The 18,520-nt window shown below is 36.4% G+C and overlaps 1 protein-coding gene across 5 annotated transcripts in view; it reads left to right on the top strand.

The window, feature by feature from the left end:
* The window catches only part of SBF2 (SET binding factor 2), a 258,678-nt gene that overhangs the window by 109,083 nt on the left and 131,075 nt on the right, over positions 1-18,520 (top strand). For all 5 annotated transcript variants that reach the window (XM_027737242.2, XM_027737251.2, XM_027737269.2 and 2 more), the window contains exons 4-6: positions 11,685-11,798; positions 13,453-13,563; positions 15,847-15,952. In XM_027737242.2, the coding sequence (XP_027593043.1) occupies positions 11,685-11,798; positions 13,453-13,563; positions 15,847-15,952 (331 nt within the window). The remainder of the gene's footprint in view (positions 1-11,684; positions 11,799-13,452; positions 13,564-15,846; positions 15,953-18,520) is intronic.

Below are 18,520 nucleotides of genomic sequence, written 5' to 3'. Positions count from 1 at the left end.
TAGTTAGGTCAGATTTTAGGTGTCAGCCACTTGGCAGTGTTTGTTTTTAAGCATGTATTTAATTTTTCTTTTGGCAACCTTGTTCTTTCAAAAATAGACATTTTGTTTCCCATTTAATGTAAAGTCCTCCCTAGAATCTCTGCTGTGACTTAATACTTGGAATCTTTAGAATCTATAACCTAGGGAAAACCTAACCCAATCTGTAATTGCAGACTATCATTGTTATGTTTTGAAATATTTTCTTTCCTACATAAAAATTAAAAAATAAGTAAGACCTTGGCACTAAGTATAATAGAATTAGTTCAGATTAAATAGATTGCTAAGTAAAGTATTTTTTTGTTCTTTTAGTGAAGAACTGTAACATTATTGATTATTTTAAGAAAGTGGTTTTTAATAAAACAAGAGTACTCTGTTCATTTAATACTGGAGCTGAAATTTTATTTGTAGAATATTTGAAAGATGTGGTGTAGTAATAATAATGTTGTGCTTTTTCTAGGCACAATTGGAAGCCAGAGAATAATAGTTGTTCTTATTTCATTAGCACTACAGTTTAGGTGGATATTTTTTGTAGATTATTAGAAGGAGTTAAAAGCAGAAATGTACCCAAAAATTAGACGTATTTTAGTCTTAAATTTTAGTGTAGATCAACTGACACATTCCTATTAAAAATTCTAATGTCTAGAATTCTAATGTCTAATTTCCTTTATTTTGTAAGTAGAGAGTGAAATATTCTATAGCAATTCTTTCCCAGCTGATAAAAATTTACAGTGGTTGACTCTTCCTCCACTCGATGTATTTCATAACATATACTAAATTTAGCAAACTTGTTATTTATCCTGTGGTTTCCAGCAGCTGCTTTTGATTCCCTATGCACATCTTTGAAGTAATGGTCATCACAAAACATCCAGTATTAACTACAAGGGGTTTTTTTCTTATATTGCCTAAGTATTAATACAAAAAAACCCAAAGTTAAAAAAACCCAAAACAATAAAAACTGAGTGCAGCAGGATGTTGGTTCTCATAATGCCATTCCTGGCTGTGTTGTAAAGAATGCATATTTTTCAGATGAACTTGCTGTGGTGAAATTTATTCTATGACTGCATTGTTTATAGCCAAACTTCCTGTTTCTTTCTGAAACCCAAAGAGAATAATTGAACGTGCCCTGTTACATGGTCATTAGGCAAGAATTCAGCACATGTACAATCTGTAATGAAACATAAGCTTGTGAAGCACTGGACTATGACAGTAATATTGATTTAACCATTCAGATTCATGCCTCATTAAACAGTCCATGAAACATAGGGTACAGGACTTGAAATGAAATATGGGCAGTACTTTTCACAGTTAAATACAGTTCATTCTTTTTTTTTAACTGAATTATATAACTTGCTAAGACAAAAGTTAGATTAAATTTCAAAAAAAACCCACAGAACCACTTCTTTCCCAGTAGGTTTCACCAGGTGAACCTTGCTGATACACGAGACTGGTCGGAATTCAGCCAGAGCAGATCAGATATTTGGCTTGGCAGAATCATCTTCACAAAAAAAAATGAAATCAACCACTTGGAAGTTTCTGTGGTCAATTAAAGTGGGAATTGAAAACAAACTGATTTCTTTACTTGTGAAAGCTAGAAGAGAGCAATCAAACCTTTTTTGAGCTTTCTGCTTAATAATACAAGAACCTTTTAGACACAATGGGTCCTGAGAAGACTCCTCCTGTAGCTTTGGTTCCCTTCATTCCTGCTTCAGTTGTTTGTTACAGGATGATTTGTAAATAAATGCCACCTGAAAAGTAAGGAGTTTGTACTCACATGGAATACCTTGGTGGTACCCATGATAACCTAGGGTGCAAGATTAAGGTAGCAACTATAAAAGCTATATAGTCTGCAGGAAAAAGATACCCTCCCTGAAAGGCTTTTTCTGCAAGCCCTGGATTCAGTTTAATCTCTTGGCAGTTGCATGTCATAACAAGTTTTTCAGAGGAAAGCACAGGCTCTAGGTGTCAGCTGATGGCCTGTTTTCAACTTTGTACTCCTAGATAGAAAATAAAATGTTGTTTTATTAGTTGGTATCTATGAATCATAGTGATGAAGTGACCCAGAGCTTATTATCTGCCTGGGTGCTGGTCAGTTTGATTGGCAGTCAACTCTCATAAAGTTGTGGTAATCTATAAAAAGGATTGATGTTATCTTTAGTTTGATTAATTCTCCCTATCTGTGCTCACGAGGAAGATGAACATGTGATATTCCATTAAATAGGGGAATAGAACTCACTTGGTGCTTTGTGATTTCAGGTGATACAGCTTTGCCATGTAATCCTTCATGAATTGTTCTGTTTTATGATGCCAGTCTCACTTAATTGTCCCAGTAACATTTGCTAAAGCTGTATAAGGTTATGTTCCCTATACATCTGGGTTTAAAAAGGAACATTAGAAAGTTTGACCTTACCAGCAGTCTAAATTTTGGAATGTGAGTATACTAGTAGGGGCAGTCTAATACTGAATGAACAATGGTAAAGCTGGTCTCATTGAAAGGCATCTCTAGTGTGTTGCAGAGTAGTTTTATGTGCAAGATTTCTCTCCCACCTCAAGTCCCTCCTTGAGTGTAAAGAAATCTGAAATACTGAACTGATTTCTCCTTCCAGCTTTTTATGTTTCCAGCACATGCTTAAGGTGCTGTTCAGATGCTCTAGCAAATAGAGCTGGATGCAGTATTGACTTGCATGTATCTGCAGGAATTAGGAGGAGAGTAAGTTGAAATATATTTTCTCTTCCCTCACAGTGCCTTGAAAGCTGATTGGGGTTTTTATGGGGGTGCTGAGGGAGTGGGGATGGATGTGGAGTTGTGTAGTGTCTCATTGCTGTATTTTGATCATTTCTGTGGACTTCAAATTTCATTGTTTTGAAATCCACTTGAAATGTCATTGTTTTTCTCCAATGTCATTGGAGAAAACCTTGTCCTGTCAACAGAAAAAAATAGTCTACCCAGTTTATTTTTCTGGCAACTGAAGCCAGAAGCTGCTGAGCAGCCAGTGGGTATTGAGAAGAATCATAACTGACATCTACACCCATAAAACACTGTTTGTAGCTTTATTAGTCATTAAAACAAACAAGAAAAAAGAAGCATATATATACACACACATGCATGCATACGTTAATTTATTAGTATATGTAGTTCTGTGTGGTGTACACACTGCTTGCAAAAATGGGGCTCTTATTTCTAACAGCAGTTTCTGGATGTTGCCACTTAGAAGACAAAGACTTGATTTAATGCTTTTGACTCAGCAGATACTTCTACTGACCTCAGCTGTGCTTCTTACCAGTCATGCAGTTAGAATTTATACTGACAGTGCTTGGAAGGGCACCACAGATAGAATCTTTTTAAAAAATGTCGACTCGCATAATTTGGGAACTTAATGGTCAATTTGTACATCGCTTCGCACTTGGAAAGAAATTTGCCCTCTCTTCCCAACCCCACCATCAACAAATTAGAGAATGATTTATGCCGGTAATTGAGCCTGTGCAACTGCATTTCTTGCATTACAGAAAATCTGGTCGACGAGATCAGCACAAACCCCCAAACATTTGTTTATAACAATCTCATTATAAGATTGTATCATTCTTGTGTGTTGTCTTAAGCGTATGCATGTTAAAACATTGTGATCACAAAGTTAGTAAGATTAAATATATCATTCTGGAAAATGGACATAAGTAATAATTCACAAGTCTCCTGCTTCCTGCCATTCACATTGTCTTCCTCTGTTTGCCCTCCCCTGCAAAAAGAGGAAAAAGAACTTGTAAAAATCCCAAACCATAAAATGGCAGATTCACAACATTCACAGATATTTCCTGAGTCAAGGGAAAAACTGCCAACAAAATGACTTTGCTTCATAAAGTTATAATTTTTCTGCTTGGACTGGAGGGTTGGTGATCCTGCTGTGCTAAAGCATATGCTGCTCCATGAGTCACTGATGTTTGGTTTTTGGCAGAGGATGAGAACCCTCAGTTCGGTTGTACCCATTTTGTGCGTGAAATCTGACTCCCCTCTGGATATTAGATTAGCATGTTATTCTTAAGATGAAGTTTTTTTGAATATACCAAATGTTAAATTTATTCCGAGAATTAGTTTTTACAGTCAGTGCCCCAAAATCACAATTTGTGTTAAAAAAACTCAATCTAAAAAATAATATTTGGTATTATTGCATCATCATCTTTCTGAACCTACTGAAAAATGGCTGGTATGACATCACAGAGAGATTTAAGTAATGCCTTATTTCCTTTCTATGGTGGCATAAACAGAAGGCTGCAGATAGTGTTCTATATAAGAAACAGACTTGTATTTTAATGTCCTTTTATACATTTAAGGTCCTCTTTAGACCAGAATTTACAGTTAAGAACAGCTGTACAAAGGAAAGCATATTTCCATCTTCCTAATAACTCTGGCAATAATTTCTCCTGTATTGTTTATCCTCTGGCCCATGCCTTCACACACACATCCTCAATTTGAACTCATGCTGTTGCAGGGTACAAAAACTTGTGTTGGGGAAAGGTCACCTTTTCCTCTTAACTCCTGCACCGTGTCTATATAGCAGCCCCAAGTCTCAGCCCACAGGACAAGGCAATACTGTCTTTTAAGCAGAGACATTTCTTTGTCAGTGGAGTTCAGATAATTCATGTGACTTTCCAACAACAGCAATACTAGTTCAGCAATTCATTGGAAGTCTTTTCAATACCTTTCCCCATATGTAATATAAAGGAATTAACTGTGTTTTAATTAAACAAAACAATAATCTGTGCGTGTAAAATTTTGCCTTGGTGTACTTATACATATACTGTTCTATATTATTTAAAAACCATTATACTGAATTAAAATAGGGTACGAATTACCAACTTTCTTCAGTTAATTTGAATTTTCTCATTTGTTCTGCTTATGTTTCGTAGATCTCTACAGTCTTCTCATCTTAGTTTAGTATGTAAAGCTTGAAAGGGTGGAATTCATGGATCAAGTTTGCTGCCTTTGGGTAAATTCAGGAAGATTTAGTAAACTCCAAGCTCTGAAGTTATGTCTGTGTACACACAGTTCTTGCTAAGGACTTGGTGCTGTAGTTGTTTAAATTCCTCAGTGCTAAGGTTAACATGTTAAAAGCAGTTCCTGAATGCTATTGATTATTGCCCATGGAATTTCAGCATTTGCAGGGCAACTCAATGACATTACCTTGGACTTCCCAGGTCTTTTGGGGCTGGACATCCTAATGGCCTCCTCCAGAGGGATGCTTTGGCTGATGGCTGTGAAAGCTGGACTGAAAGGGGGAGAGTGTGGGTATGAGGTTACTTTTGTTCCTCGATGTATTTAGATAATAACGAATATCAGCACCTTCTGGAGTTTTCAAAGTGAGGTGCGTTGAATGGTAAACATCTAATAGATGGTGGTGGTGTCAATTTTGTGTAATGCTGGAAGGGGCATTGCAAACTCCTTATTATGACTTAGTATTACTCTGAAGTGTCACTAATATTTAGGGAGTGAGTGAGCTGATCTGCAATAGCGACTTGAGGTTGCTCTATTTGATAAGTTCTGATCTTCACATAATTTTCTATCTTTGATCCTTACCTTTTTTAGTCGATAGACTCCCTACTGTGCATTACTACAGTTTATTGTCCCATTTTGAAATAATTAAATCAAGATAATGGCTTTTATGCTGGTTTAATTTTTCCAGTATAAGTTTAGCTGCAGTGGTATGACTCTGAGTGTGTAGACAAGCCATGAAGCAGATCTGTTCACCTGTGGTTTTAGTTCAGTATAGCATATTGTAGGCAGGATGCAGATTTGTCTTCTGGAAGCAGTCAGCTAAGTTTATTTTAACTTTCATACATGTGTTAGAATTTATTGGATACATGCATTTTTATAATCTGGAAAGTAAATAAAATTAATTGATGCTGAATGTTTTTTGGCCTTTGTTAATAAACCAACTAAGAGTGTATTTGGCTGCAAGTAAGACCAGCAGAGACCAAGTCACATGAGGAGAAAGGGATCTGTCCCAAATGAGCAATTGGCATAAGATTACTAAAGTAAACTTCAAATAATTTTTCTTAAAATAAGAAATCATGCGTGGTCTCTAAATCTTTGCTGGGCAGTTAGTAGAAAAACAACAGGCCTGCTGAACTTGGCATAATTTCAATGCAAAATTTTGCATAGGGCAAACTGTTTTTGACATAATGAAGTACTAGAGTGCAAGTTTTGTAATGAAAGATGTTTGTTCTCTTTCTGGGGCTGAATGAAAGTACAATTCTGATTTCATTTTCTGTTCACATTTGATTTCCTTTGAGTTTCAAATAATGCCTGCCAGCTTCAGAACAGTAAAGCTGCATCTAATGCTTTGTGTTTTCTGACTTTTGTACTAGTTCCTCAGTTTAAATTGATTTACCTTCCTCTGACATGAAGATAAACCTAATTTTTCTCCACTCAACATTAGGCAGAATGAAATTGCACTGGCTTCAGTAGCATATTCCCCTGGAATGGAGATGTAGGGTCAGCATGCCTGGCTTGTCCTCCTGTCTGAATGTGAGTGGCATCTCTGACAAAGGGAATTCAAAGACCCAGAGGGACACAGTGGAGGCAGAGCCAGTAAGTGAAGACTGGATAGACCGCTGATAGTCTTGGGGAGTTTGCTAACAGGTCAGAGCTGCTTTATCTAGGAGCCTTCAGTGTTGGAGGTTTGCTAAATGGCAAATTTGGCCATTTGTGTTCAAGTGTGAAGATGGACATGTCCAGGGTCTGAAGATGGGGATGAGAAGATGGGAGAGTAAGGATGGTTATGGTCTGTATGTAATTCAGCTGCATGTCGATGGAGCAAATGCTGACCCGTCCCTGGAAGTGTTCAAAGCAAGGCTGGATGGGGCTTTGAACAGCCTGGACTGGTGAAAGGTGTCCATGCCCATGGCAGAGGGGTCGGAACTAGATGACCCTTAAGGCCCCTTCCAACCCAGGCCATTCTATGATTCTGTGATTCTGATGTGTTCTCAAGCTGTCTAAGTCCCTTAACACCAGCTACATTCAGTAGTAGTGAGAATTTTTTTGGGCTCTGTTGGTAGGTAATTTTCATCTTAAAAAATTTACGTTAGCTTTAATTGTAGATTTTGGCTACATTGTTGTTTTTAAGTTAAACGTCAGTATTTAGAAGCAGAGCTGACATGTTTTAATAATATGATTGCTGTGGCAAAATCAGATTTATAGAAGTTCAAGAGGAAACCTTAAAGTTTGAAGGCTACATCACGGCAATTAATATCTCTGTTTAATGAAAAATGATAAGGTTAATATGAGTAAAGTTTTCTTGGCTACCACATGAGTTGCAGTTTTTCACTGAAGTAGCACAAAATCAGTCACTTTTTTCTTCTAAAGGTTTTAACATAATTTCTTAAGCAGAAATTGCTGCTTACATGAAAATGTCTGTTTATGTGCTGATTTACCACATGCAACATTGAAGGACATTGAGTGTCAGCCAAATGTGACTGACACGAGAGATCTTGTACTTGCAATGGTTTTTATGGAAGTGGATGGGTGGGAAGCAGAAGGATGTTTCGTAGTCCACTGCCATTTGGGGGAAAAACTTGGAGTGTGGGGTCAACCTTCGTCAGGCATCAAGTAATCCACAAATGTTTTAACTTGAGACTGTGGTGAAGTTTTGAAATGGTATCAATCGTATGTTGTTAAGCTAAGCTTGTGCACTCTGCATTGCATGATTTCATAGATTTGCAGTGTTCATTACATTCCCTGTAACATCTCCCAAAACAGATGGGCACAGGTACTGAACTGGAGAGATGTGTGACTGCTCAACACTTGCTCCATTACAGTGTGTAAATCATTTTTCCACAGGACCCTGTGTGTAGCATAAGAAGAAAATATTTAATATACATCTCAGTTTTAAGAAAGTTTTTTGCTCTTGGCTGACACCCATTTATTTGAGGAAAATATGCCATATTTTATTACTTAAATTATCCTTTGTTTTATAATTTTTCTTCTAATATCAAGCTTTCAAAATCTTATCTTGTTACTTGATAAAATGCTGCAAACTGTGCCCAGCTTTACACTTGGTTATAAATGTGGAGGGACTTTTAAAGCCAAAGGACACCAATTAAGCAGTTGTATATATATTTTAGTGTAGCTGTGGATGTGAACATTTGTTAAAATACATGAAAACAATTGAGTTTAAGTATATATTGGTCTGCTTTAAATGTACAGAACACACAAACACACGCACTTTTTGGCCAGTCTCTTAAGAGGCCACTTTATAGCTATAGCAAACAAGTTGAACAAAATGAAGTTGAATCATATGTCCTTCAAAAGAAGTTTCACCATTTTCTGAGTTTGTTTATCATATATTATTTATGCAGAAAAAGAGAAGGGAAAAAAGAGGGCAAGTAAACAAAACAAACACTCTGCTGTAAAGCCAGATAAGATTTTCTGTTTGAACTTATGATATATTCTCAGCCATATCCTACCTATACAATAAACTGTTTTGCACTCTAGTGGTACATTTTTCTAATCTCAACTGTCTTCAAAGTCTGCCTTTTTGTAGAAAAAAAACCCAGAAAAATAGAAAAAAAGGAATCTCAATATTTAGTTGTAATTAAGAACATTCTATATCTGTTCTATGGTAGGATGCAGGCAGCAATAGTCAGCAGTATAGATGAGAGCTATAAGGGAAGCCCCATAGCATTAAACCAAATACCATTATCATCTTCTTCCAACCAGTAAAAGCACAAAAGCAAAACTATAGTAATCAACTAGATTAAAAACAAAAAAAAGAAAAAGAAACTAGCAATATTTTACTTCTTAATTAACCAATTCACATCCAGGCAAGGGCAATGAAGCTGGTGAAGATTCTAGAGAGTAAGTCCTGTGAGGAGTGGCTGTGAGGGAGCTGGGGGTGTTCACCCTGGAGAAAAGGAGGCTCAGGGGGACCTTATTGCTCTCTACAACTACCTGAAAGGAGGATGTAGCCAGGTGGGAGTCAGGCTCTTCTCCCAAGCAACAGCGACAGGACAAGAGGAGTTGGCCTCAAGCTGTGCTAGGGAACCTTCAAGTTGGACATCAGGAAGAATTTCTTCATGGAAGGGGTTGTTAGACATTGGAACAGGCTGCCCAGGGTGGTGGTGGAGTCACTGTCCCTGGAAGTGCTCAAGAAACAATTGGATGTGGCACTTAGTGCCATGCTTTAGTTGACAAAGTGGTGATTGCTCAAAGGTTGGACACAATGATCTTGGAGGTCTTTTCCAACCTAAATGGTTCTGTGGTTCTGTGAGTCTGTAATTTAAATTCATCTTTCAGTCTATGTATTTTTAGCAAGGTTTTCCTCAACATGCGTTTACTCTGAAGTAAGTTGTAAACTGAAGGCTACGTTTATAAAATAAAAAGCTATTGTGAAAAAAAAAAGACATAACCAACTCCTTTTTTTTGTTAATTTTGATTAGATAATATTTTTTCCTTGGATGACCAAAAGAATAAAGAATGATGAAATGTGCATGTGTCTGAGCAGAAGTGGAAATAGAAAGAATTACGTTTGTGGCTTTACTGCTTTGTAATTAGTATTGCTACATAATGCTTATGCTGTTAATACTTTGCTTGAAAAGTAGGTTAAAAGTCATGTGTTTGAAATGATTATCTACTTATTCTACTGACTCCTAATAATGTGCCTGCGTGCCTGTCAGAACGTTGAGCTGGGGAGGAAATATGGCCTGACACACTGCATGTTCTGTAAATCTTTTATGAAGTAAGAGAGAGTGGCTTTATAGTGTAAAAGATCTGTCAATCAATATTGTGCTGCTGTTGTGCCCTGAAAGTTTTAAATTAAATCTAATTATGAATTAATTCAAGACTTCACCTGAAGTTGAGTAGATTTTTATGAAAATGGTCTTTTACAGAAACTCCTCCCTGGCTATGCACCCTGAGTTTTCATTATCTCAGTACCATGTGAATATAGAGGAGCTTCCATATTCCCTTGCCTTTAGTAATGTGAAATGTGTTTTAATTTAATTTTTCCTAATTTCAGGATCCACGATTTGTCAGATATCCAGAATCTCTTGCCTTTATGCCTAGAACTCATAATTTCTGTTTAGAGCAGTTGATACAGTAAACTTGTGTTGGTAATTTAACAATTCTTGGACTTCTGGGGGCAGCGGGAGGGAACTGTAGTTCCTGTAAAAGCTCCCTCCTGTCAACATTAAAATGGATGAAAATAAATGAATGTGTGGGACGTGCAACTACTGAGTTATTGTGTTTCTCTGTGAATTTGTGCATCACAATTTTAACCTAGAAATGAGATGCAAAGTAGGCTAAACGCATACATTGCTAATGTATTGGTTGCCATTTAGGTAAAATTTAATGTACAAAGACAAGTGTTTTCCCATATGTGTATATATATTTTTGTGCCAATTGATTTTATTTTGGTATGAAAATGTTATACTGAATCAACCAAGTTATTTTGATTAAAATCTAAGTACTGTCTTTTTGAGTAACTTTTACTTGAATGCTGAGTGTGGGTTAGCGTTCACCTAAAGAAACTGTGCATTCTGAGTTGAGGTTGTGAAATAAAGCTCATGAAATAAAGCTCACAGCATTCCTGGCATTTAAGGGGATTTCTATCAGGTTTCTTCCATTTAATAGAAAAGTGATGTTGGATTTTTTTTTTTTAATAAACTGAAACGATGGCTAGTAACATGACAGAAATAGAAGGCAGATATTTCATGCTGTCATATGGAAATGGGAGTAATTCCTCTCATATTCCTAATTAATATAGTGATTTTTGCTTGGAAGAATGCTCAGTCAGAGGAACAAATAAAAAAAATGTGGTGGGTGGTGTGGGAGTGGAGAGAATTACATGCAAAAATTGGAAAGCACGGACATTCTGTCATTTGAAAACTTACTCAGTTAATGAATTTTTCAAAGATTGTGTGGAATTTTAGAAATGAAAATATTTAGTGACATCCTTAGTTTTGGCTATGAATAATAATAAACTATTTGCGATTGAATAATAACCGCTGGCAAGGAGGTTGTAGCAACTTGCACAATACCATGAACAACTGCAAGTTTATCTGCACTGTGCCTTTTTTTTTTTTAACCTTAGTGATTCCTAAGTGTGAGGAATCTTTTTGAGAAATCTGAACTAGTCTTCTTGTAAAGAAATTCCTTTAGATTCCAAATTCACTAGGTCAGGCTGGAGATGACTTTATAGATAATTTTAGCTATAATGTTTTTGGAAATTCTGAAAGAAACTGGATTATATTAATATGAGGATGCCAACCAAACATTCTTTTGTGAAATATGTGATTTCGGTATTTGGAGCATGGTTGATTGTAAATCAGCTAACACTTTGATGTGAAAGGATCCTTTCTATGGTCTACTTCACTATCTAAAATGTGAAGTGGGGTATTTAATGTGAACCATTGTCCTGTTAAACTGCTGTCTCAGAGAACTGTGTTTCAGGTACATTGGTGCACGAGTTCCCGGGTGAGTCTCAGTAAGTTGAACTACATCTAGAAACTTCCAGGGAGTTCAGGCAACCCCTGGAATGTGCTCTTGTTAGTTGACTTCGTTGCCGGTTCCAAATAATGCAGTTATTTTCTAAAACTGTGAGAATGCTAACATTTGAGGTTTCTTTCTGCCTATTAATTGAAGTGTTTTTTCTTTCAAGGGAACAAAAGAAATTGAAGGTGAAGAGGAGTCTGGTTTAATTCCGCCTGCAGAAGTATTCGCTCCTAAAAGTCTGGTCTTGGTGTCCAGACTAGATTATCCAGAAATTTTCAGGGTAAAGAACTTGCAATTGCCATTTATAATATATGTCAGCAGACAGATCTGTTTTTAATGAGTAGCTGTGGTAGTACTTTTGTATTAAAACATCTCAGGATCGATTTGGGAATTTAAAAGCAAAAGTTGGTTAAGACTGAATTAGATATAATTCAATGTCTGTGGCAGTAAGTAGCCCCTGTAGATTAAAGCAGTGCTTTTTTACCCTTCAGGCAGTTTTAAAACTATATAGAAGATGTGATAGAGCTTTTTCTGGGTTCAGTTTACTGTATAATGAAGTGAATTATTAGGACAAAATCAGACTTGCTCAGGTAAAACCAAGACATTAACAATATTTGATTAACTATATAATAGTAAATTGATAGAGACATTCTACTTTTCTTTCATATGTAAGGCAAAATGTCCAAGCCTCTTCCAGATCAAATTAAGATGCATGACAGAGATTTAGAATCTTGGATTACTCTCAGCTGATGAAATATGACTTATCAGAGATAAATGAAAAGCTTAAGTTTTTATTAAGCTAATACACAGTAACAGAAACAAATAAAGTTCAGTTTATAGATCAAAGGACGAAATCATTCAGCAATTGTCATCAGACATTAAGAATGGCGGTACCAAGTAAGATTAAAAGTCTGTGTAGCCCAGTATTTTTCTCTGATAGTGGCCTGTAGCAAATGCAAAGCAAAACATGTCAGAATAGGACTGGCTGTAGAAACAATTCTACAAAATACTTTGCTAATTCAATGTGAATAATAGTTAAATTATGTCCTGAACCAGAGGTGTCAGTTGTGTGGGGTTTTTTCTATAATTTGTCCGCTTTCTTAACATTCAGATTTTACAACAACCCGTGGCAGGGAGTTTCGCTGTTTAACTAAGTGTTTTATTAACAATTACTCTTGGGATTATTTCTAAGAAGAGAATTACTAAAATATTTGCTGATTCATCAAAGGTACAGCAGTTAAAAGGCACCAAAAGGATTCTGTGGAACAAAGTTATTTCCTTTCTTCCAAAGGCTTCTTAGAATGTCATGTTGAATGGTCTTCATTAAATTATTAGTAAAAATGCTAGAGCTGTGTCTGTGATTTCTCAATCAAAACTGGATCCATTGAAGAAAAAGGAAATGCTGAAATGTTAATAAACTGTTATTTCAAAAATATATTTATATCGATATAATAAAATAAAGAATGTAAATTAAATAACATATAGAATTGTTGAACATTGATACTAATCTTAAAATGAGCCTCAAAAGCTCATTGATTCATCAGTGTTCTACCCTAGAAACCAGTCAGGTTTAGATCCACAGAGTTCAAAGCACTGAAGCTGTGTTGATTTTTATAACTTTTAGAAGTAACTTCTAGTAAAACACTTTTTGTGTAATAAACAAAGCAAAAATATTATACATAAAATTTCTTTAAAAATATATGTATATCTACACCTGCCAGCACATACAATCCTTCTAAACAGCCAAGCTAATTTTTTTAAATTAAGGATTGCTTCCGTAGCAAATTTCTCTGTCTTCACTTGGAAAGTACTTTACTACATTAATAACTATTAAGAAGAACGTATTTTTAAAAAATTATATACGTAGATATTTAAATAATTTGACATCTGCCTTCCCCTTATAGCAGACTGATGTATTTTGTCTACCTTTCTAGGCTTGCCTTGGCCTGATCTACACCGTGTATGTGGACAGCCTGAACGTGTCACTGGAGACTCTCATTGCAAATCTGTGCTCATGCCTTGTCCCTGCTTCTGGAGGGTCTCAGGTAAATAGGGAAAAAAGGGTATTTTTCCAGTTAATTTAATTTATGAAGAAAACAAAAAATAAATTCTTGAAATATTTTTGAAGAAAAAAAAGATCATAGTTCAGCTGAGTGCTTTCCCTGTGGCCTGTGAGTGCTTTCCCTGTGGCCTATCTTCTAAAGACAGCAAAAATTCCATTCCAGGATAAGGTCAAAGGGTTAATTTTGTTACTGAGTTGGCTTTTTACAGGGCACATTAACAAATCAAGCAGTTTGTGTAAGTTTAGTTTTTAATAGTAATGTGTTCAGGAATATTTCTGCTTGCTACAGGAATTTTTTAAAAGGCTTTTTTTCTGTGCCATTTTTTAACATAACCTTCAGTTCATTTATGCATGTCTTCTCCTTGATGAAGTTCAGGACTCCACTGTTTGTTTCATAAGTAACTTGTTTAAATTTCTATTTTCATAATTTTTTTTTGAAATGCTAAAAACCATTAACTTGAATGTGGTTTTCTCAGAGGTAATTAAATATTGCTGGTAGCCCAAAAATAAGAATAAAGTTTTCCAGAGAATACACTTCTTTCTACTTTTTACCTATGCTTTCTGTAAGCAGAAAGTCAGGTTTGTGTGTTGATTTCCTTTATATAAATTATTGCTGTACATTTGTGGGTTTCTGATAAACCAGGTGGGTCTTATGTGCTTGGCCTTCACTTTGTGCTGTGACACTGCTGGGAAATTATGGTCCTTATCATGAAATGTACCTGGAAACTGTATACACAAATGGCAACATTTGAAAGTCAGGTACATGCACAGCTTCCCACTCAACCTATGGATTCTCAGCAGTCTTGAAATCCTACAAATCCCTAATCCTTTTCTGTTTTTACCTGGCTGCTTTGAAATTTCTTTTAGTGTTGTTGTGTCAGAATGTCCTCTCAGCTTAGTCAAGGTCTACCTTATTGCTCTCCAGGCAGCCACCTCTCTGCCTTTTGGTTTTGAAGGGGAGTAATTAGATTGTATCTCCTCATCAGAAACCTTCTTCAAGGGTATTTGAGCCTCAGATTACAGGTTTTGGTGATGCACTTGGAACTTCTGGCTTCACTTCTATCCTCTTTTTTATTTCTGGTTTTTTTTCCCCCATTCATAAAAACAGCTTTTCTCAGTGATTGTTTCCTCTGCTAGAAGAGGAAGGAAAAGTCACATTCCTCTGGTTGTTCCTCCTTCTTCTTTCTCTCTTCAAATAACATGCACTTTCAGTTCAAACTTTAATTCAGTTCAAACTATCATTTCAATCAGAAATTGAGGTTTCTCCTTTCTTTCTTAAGCCTCAGGCTTCTAGGGCTAAGTCTGAATTAGAATGGGCGCACTCTTCTGATGTTTATTTTCAGAAGTCCTCGAGGAGCCTCCCAGGTTATTCATGTGTCCTCCACCATTGAAATAATCAGCTGTTACTGACCTGCATCCAGGTGTGCTGAGGAAGAGCATCTCTGCTTCAGCTCAGGGGCTTGTTTTTCTGGGGAGCATTTTGGTTTCAAATACCTGCTGTGCAGCAGCTAGAGCTTGCTGCCTTCATACATTCAACATCTTTGCTGCCACACAGAGTGGGGCTGTACCACACTTAGTGCTTGTACAGAAATGCCCCCCAGCCCATGGGAGTTACTGCTTAGAGGTAACTGCTTGAAATCACTCACTGCTTGACTGTCATGTGGATTTACCCAGAGGAAAGCAAGGTTATTTTGCAATTACAATGCTGTTTGGGATGTGATACACCAGTGCATTCCTTTCACTCCCATTTCCTGCCTCCCTCAAGGGAGATATGTTCTTGTTCTGGAAAGGTAACTGAGGTTTTAATTCTATTTTAATGTGCAGAGCAGGAACACAGGAATAGCAAAACTGTCCTCTTCAATACCCACATATCACAAATATGTTCATAGTTAGTACATGGATCCAGACAGCAGATAGCAAAGAAGTTCAGTCAGTTAGTAATAATATACATTTTTCTGATTTAAATGGGTTTTAAACCTTTTGTGTTATTAGAAATATGCTATTAACTGCCCTAAAAGCCATAACTATTTAACTAATTCAGTGTAAATGCCAGGGAAACACCATGATGTTATACATTCAAGGAGACATATCACTGTCCTCAAGTTGTATTTCAGATCTCTTTTTGTCAATTCAATTATTCGTATGGACTTTAAATTTCTGTGTACAAAACAGATAATTTTTGCAATATTAATCACTTATCTGTATGATGACAGCTTGTTTCTTCTATATAAATTAAATTAAATTTTTTAAAATATTGTTTCTACAGAAATTGTTTTCTTTGGGAGCTGGGGACCGACAACTGATACAGACTCCTCTACATGATAGCCTTCCTGTTACAGGCACCAGTGTGGCTCTTCTCTTTCAGCAACTGGGTATGTCTAGGTCTGCTTTGAAAAAAATATATTTTTTTAAATTACAGAATGAGGTATTTTCTGTTCTAATTCAGTTCTAATCGTGTGCCAAGAAAGCTACATGGTAAATATTAATTTCTTTTGAATGAAAAAATGACTAATAGGGCTTTTATCCCTTAATGAGGCATTCATAGAACCTTTTTGTACATCCTGCCTGTGGTAAGTTATCTCCAGTATTAAAGAATCATGGAATAGTTTGGGTTGGAAGGGACCTTTAACTATTTAGTCCAACCCCACCATCTAATGTCTGCAAATGTACTGGGAACAGAAGTGAGCCTGGCCTCTATTTAAGTGCAAAAGCATTAATGTAAAAAGATTCCTCCCCTTTTGGTACTGTACAAACTCCAAAGAAAACCAAGGAGGTTGGTAATGAAGCTGGTGTAACTGAAAAGGTTAGTGGAAAGGACACCATGTACAGGTTTGAGTAACTATGTGGAATTCATATACTTCTGTTGTTCTCTCTTATTCCTTATCTTTCAAGAAGATGACCTAACACAGTCCTCATCAAATGCTTACTTGTTCATCACAATTACAATGTTGTGTCGCTGTTGCCTGGGTACCTCAATACTAATCTCCTGTCTGTCATTAAATTCATTAAATTTTAATGCTCTGTTAGTCTTCATTCCATTGGTTTGTAAAGTGACTTGGAAACACGAACTTGTAGTAACCATGGATAAGGGCACAATTAATAATCTTTTCTGAACCTGTGGATCTCATGTTTAATCTCAAGTAATCAAATGACCTCAGAATATGTTTTGGTCATCCATTCTTTTCATAAATGGACAGTAAGAGTAGTGAGGAACAGTAGGAGTTTATGTCACAGAAAGCAGTCTCAGATCTGATGAGCCCAAGGCCATCTGCTTCTAAGAATATTTAATTGTATCTTTCCAAGAAGAATATTATTCCAAGAGGAATGTTATAATTTTACTGATAGTAGTTTAAATTAAAAAAATATGGCTAACATGGCGTATAGATGTTACTTAGCTTCACCACAGTCCCTGAGGTTTTTAGTTGACTTATCATGTCAAGACTCATTAGGATTACTCTAATCAGATTGCAGGCAATGTTTTAAATGTGGGTAGGCCCAACAACTTTCCCCCTTTTCTGAAGACACAGAATGTGGTGTGAGGTACCGTATGTACAGTATGTTTTGTTTGGTAAATATGGTATGTAATAACTAAGTTGAGGCAGTTTGTTTTAGGCAGTTGTAGATGAAAGTTGCTATAAATTCACAGTTCCAAAAATGTCAAAGAAAGTGAGGCTCTCAGCTAGTGCTTAGGTAGGTTAACTGTCTTGTGGCACTTGGCTTTTGTATGGTAAGTTGTGATTGTAGCATTTCATCACTGGATCAGTCTCAGGAAGGCAACAAAGGCAAATAATCTGAAAAGTCATTGTAAGCATCAGATTTATACAGGGAAACTGTGTAAAGATGGAGTGGAATGTAAATATGTGGAAGAGAAAACTGAGGGAGGGCCATCTCTTCCTCATGGTTTCTTAGAAAGAGCGTTTTTTGCAAGGCAAGTTTTTTAAAATTCCTGTCATTGTGTATAAAAATGAATTGTAAAACTTTCACATGAGAATTTAAAATTTCTTTCACACACATACGGTTTAAGTTAATGTTATTAACCACATTTTATTAATGGGTTAATACATGCAGATGGATGTCATGTAACTCCCTAAATCTACTGTAGCAGAGTACTGAAGAGTTTGGAGAGTCCTGTAACCAAAACTCCTAGACTGTTGTGCTACCAATCAAAGATCCTTTACCTTTATATTTTGAATTTGTGTCATTCCTTATTAGCTCATATACACTTTCCAGTACCTATACCCCTGATTTACTCTTTATCTACCATCTCATCTTTCTTTTTCTATACTCCTTTAGCCTTTTTGCTGTCTGGTTTCTGTGGTTTTGCTGCTCTTCTGCCTTTTTTCCCCGACTTCCAGTAAATGTTTGGAGTTCCGTCTTTCTTGCTTTTTGGTGGCTTGTGAGAAGTATGAGTCAGTAAGCCCACGCCTATCAGAGGCCCTTTGCAGTTACAGTGCACAGAAGGATATGAAGATCAGCAGAAGGAGGGGGAGAGAAAGGGAGGTACAGAAGGAAAACGTGCTCGTTGCTCACTCTTCTGGTTAGTGATGCTTCAACTGGCCCGAAGAAGAGAGAGACTGAAGAAAGTATGTGGTTATAAAACTTGGCAAATCTTCCCAAAGACAAGCTTATAGGCTTACATCCTGTTTCTTTGAAGGGGATAATGCAAGTTCATGGAAAAAAAAAATTATCTCAGTACCCCTTCTTTTCTGTTGGGGCAGAATTTTCTCTTTTACAAGACTATAAGAACTATGAGGAAGAGCTTGTCTGGTGGCCTTGTGTAGGTGGTGTTTCTGTGTCTCCCTATTCTTTGGTGTGACAAGGATGGTAGTAGTTGTTTGGGAATGGGCCTGATCCTGGCTAAAGAATAGGCAAGTAAGTTTGCAGGTAAATTTTTTTTTAAAGCAGCTACTTGAATGCTTTGCAGAAGGCTACTTTTCCCA

Source organism: Pipra filicauda, unplaced genomic scaffold, assembly GCF_003945595.2.
Source record: "Pipra filicauda isolate LSUMZ 115617 unplaced genomic scaffold, ASM394559v2 scaffold26_size5592650_pilon, whole genome shotgun sequence".
Classification (NCBI taxonomy): domain Eukaryota; kingdom Metazoa; phylum Chordata; class Aves; order Passeriformes; family Pipridae; genus Pipra; species Pipra filicauda.
The sequence above is the reverse complement of the archived record's forward strand: the minus strand, read 5'-3'. Positions and strand labels throughout refer to the sequence as shown.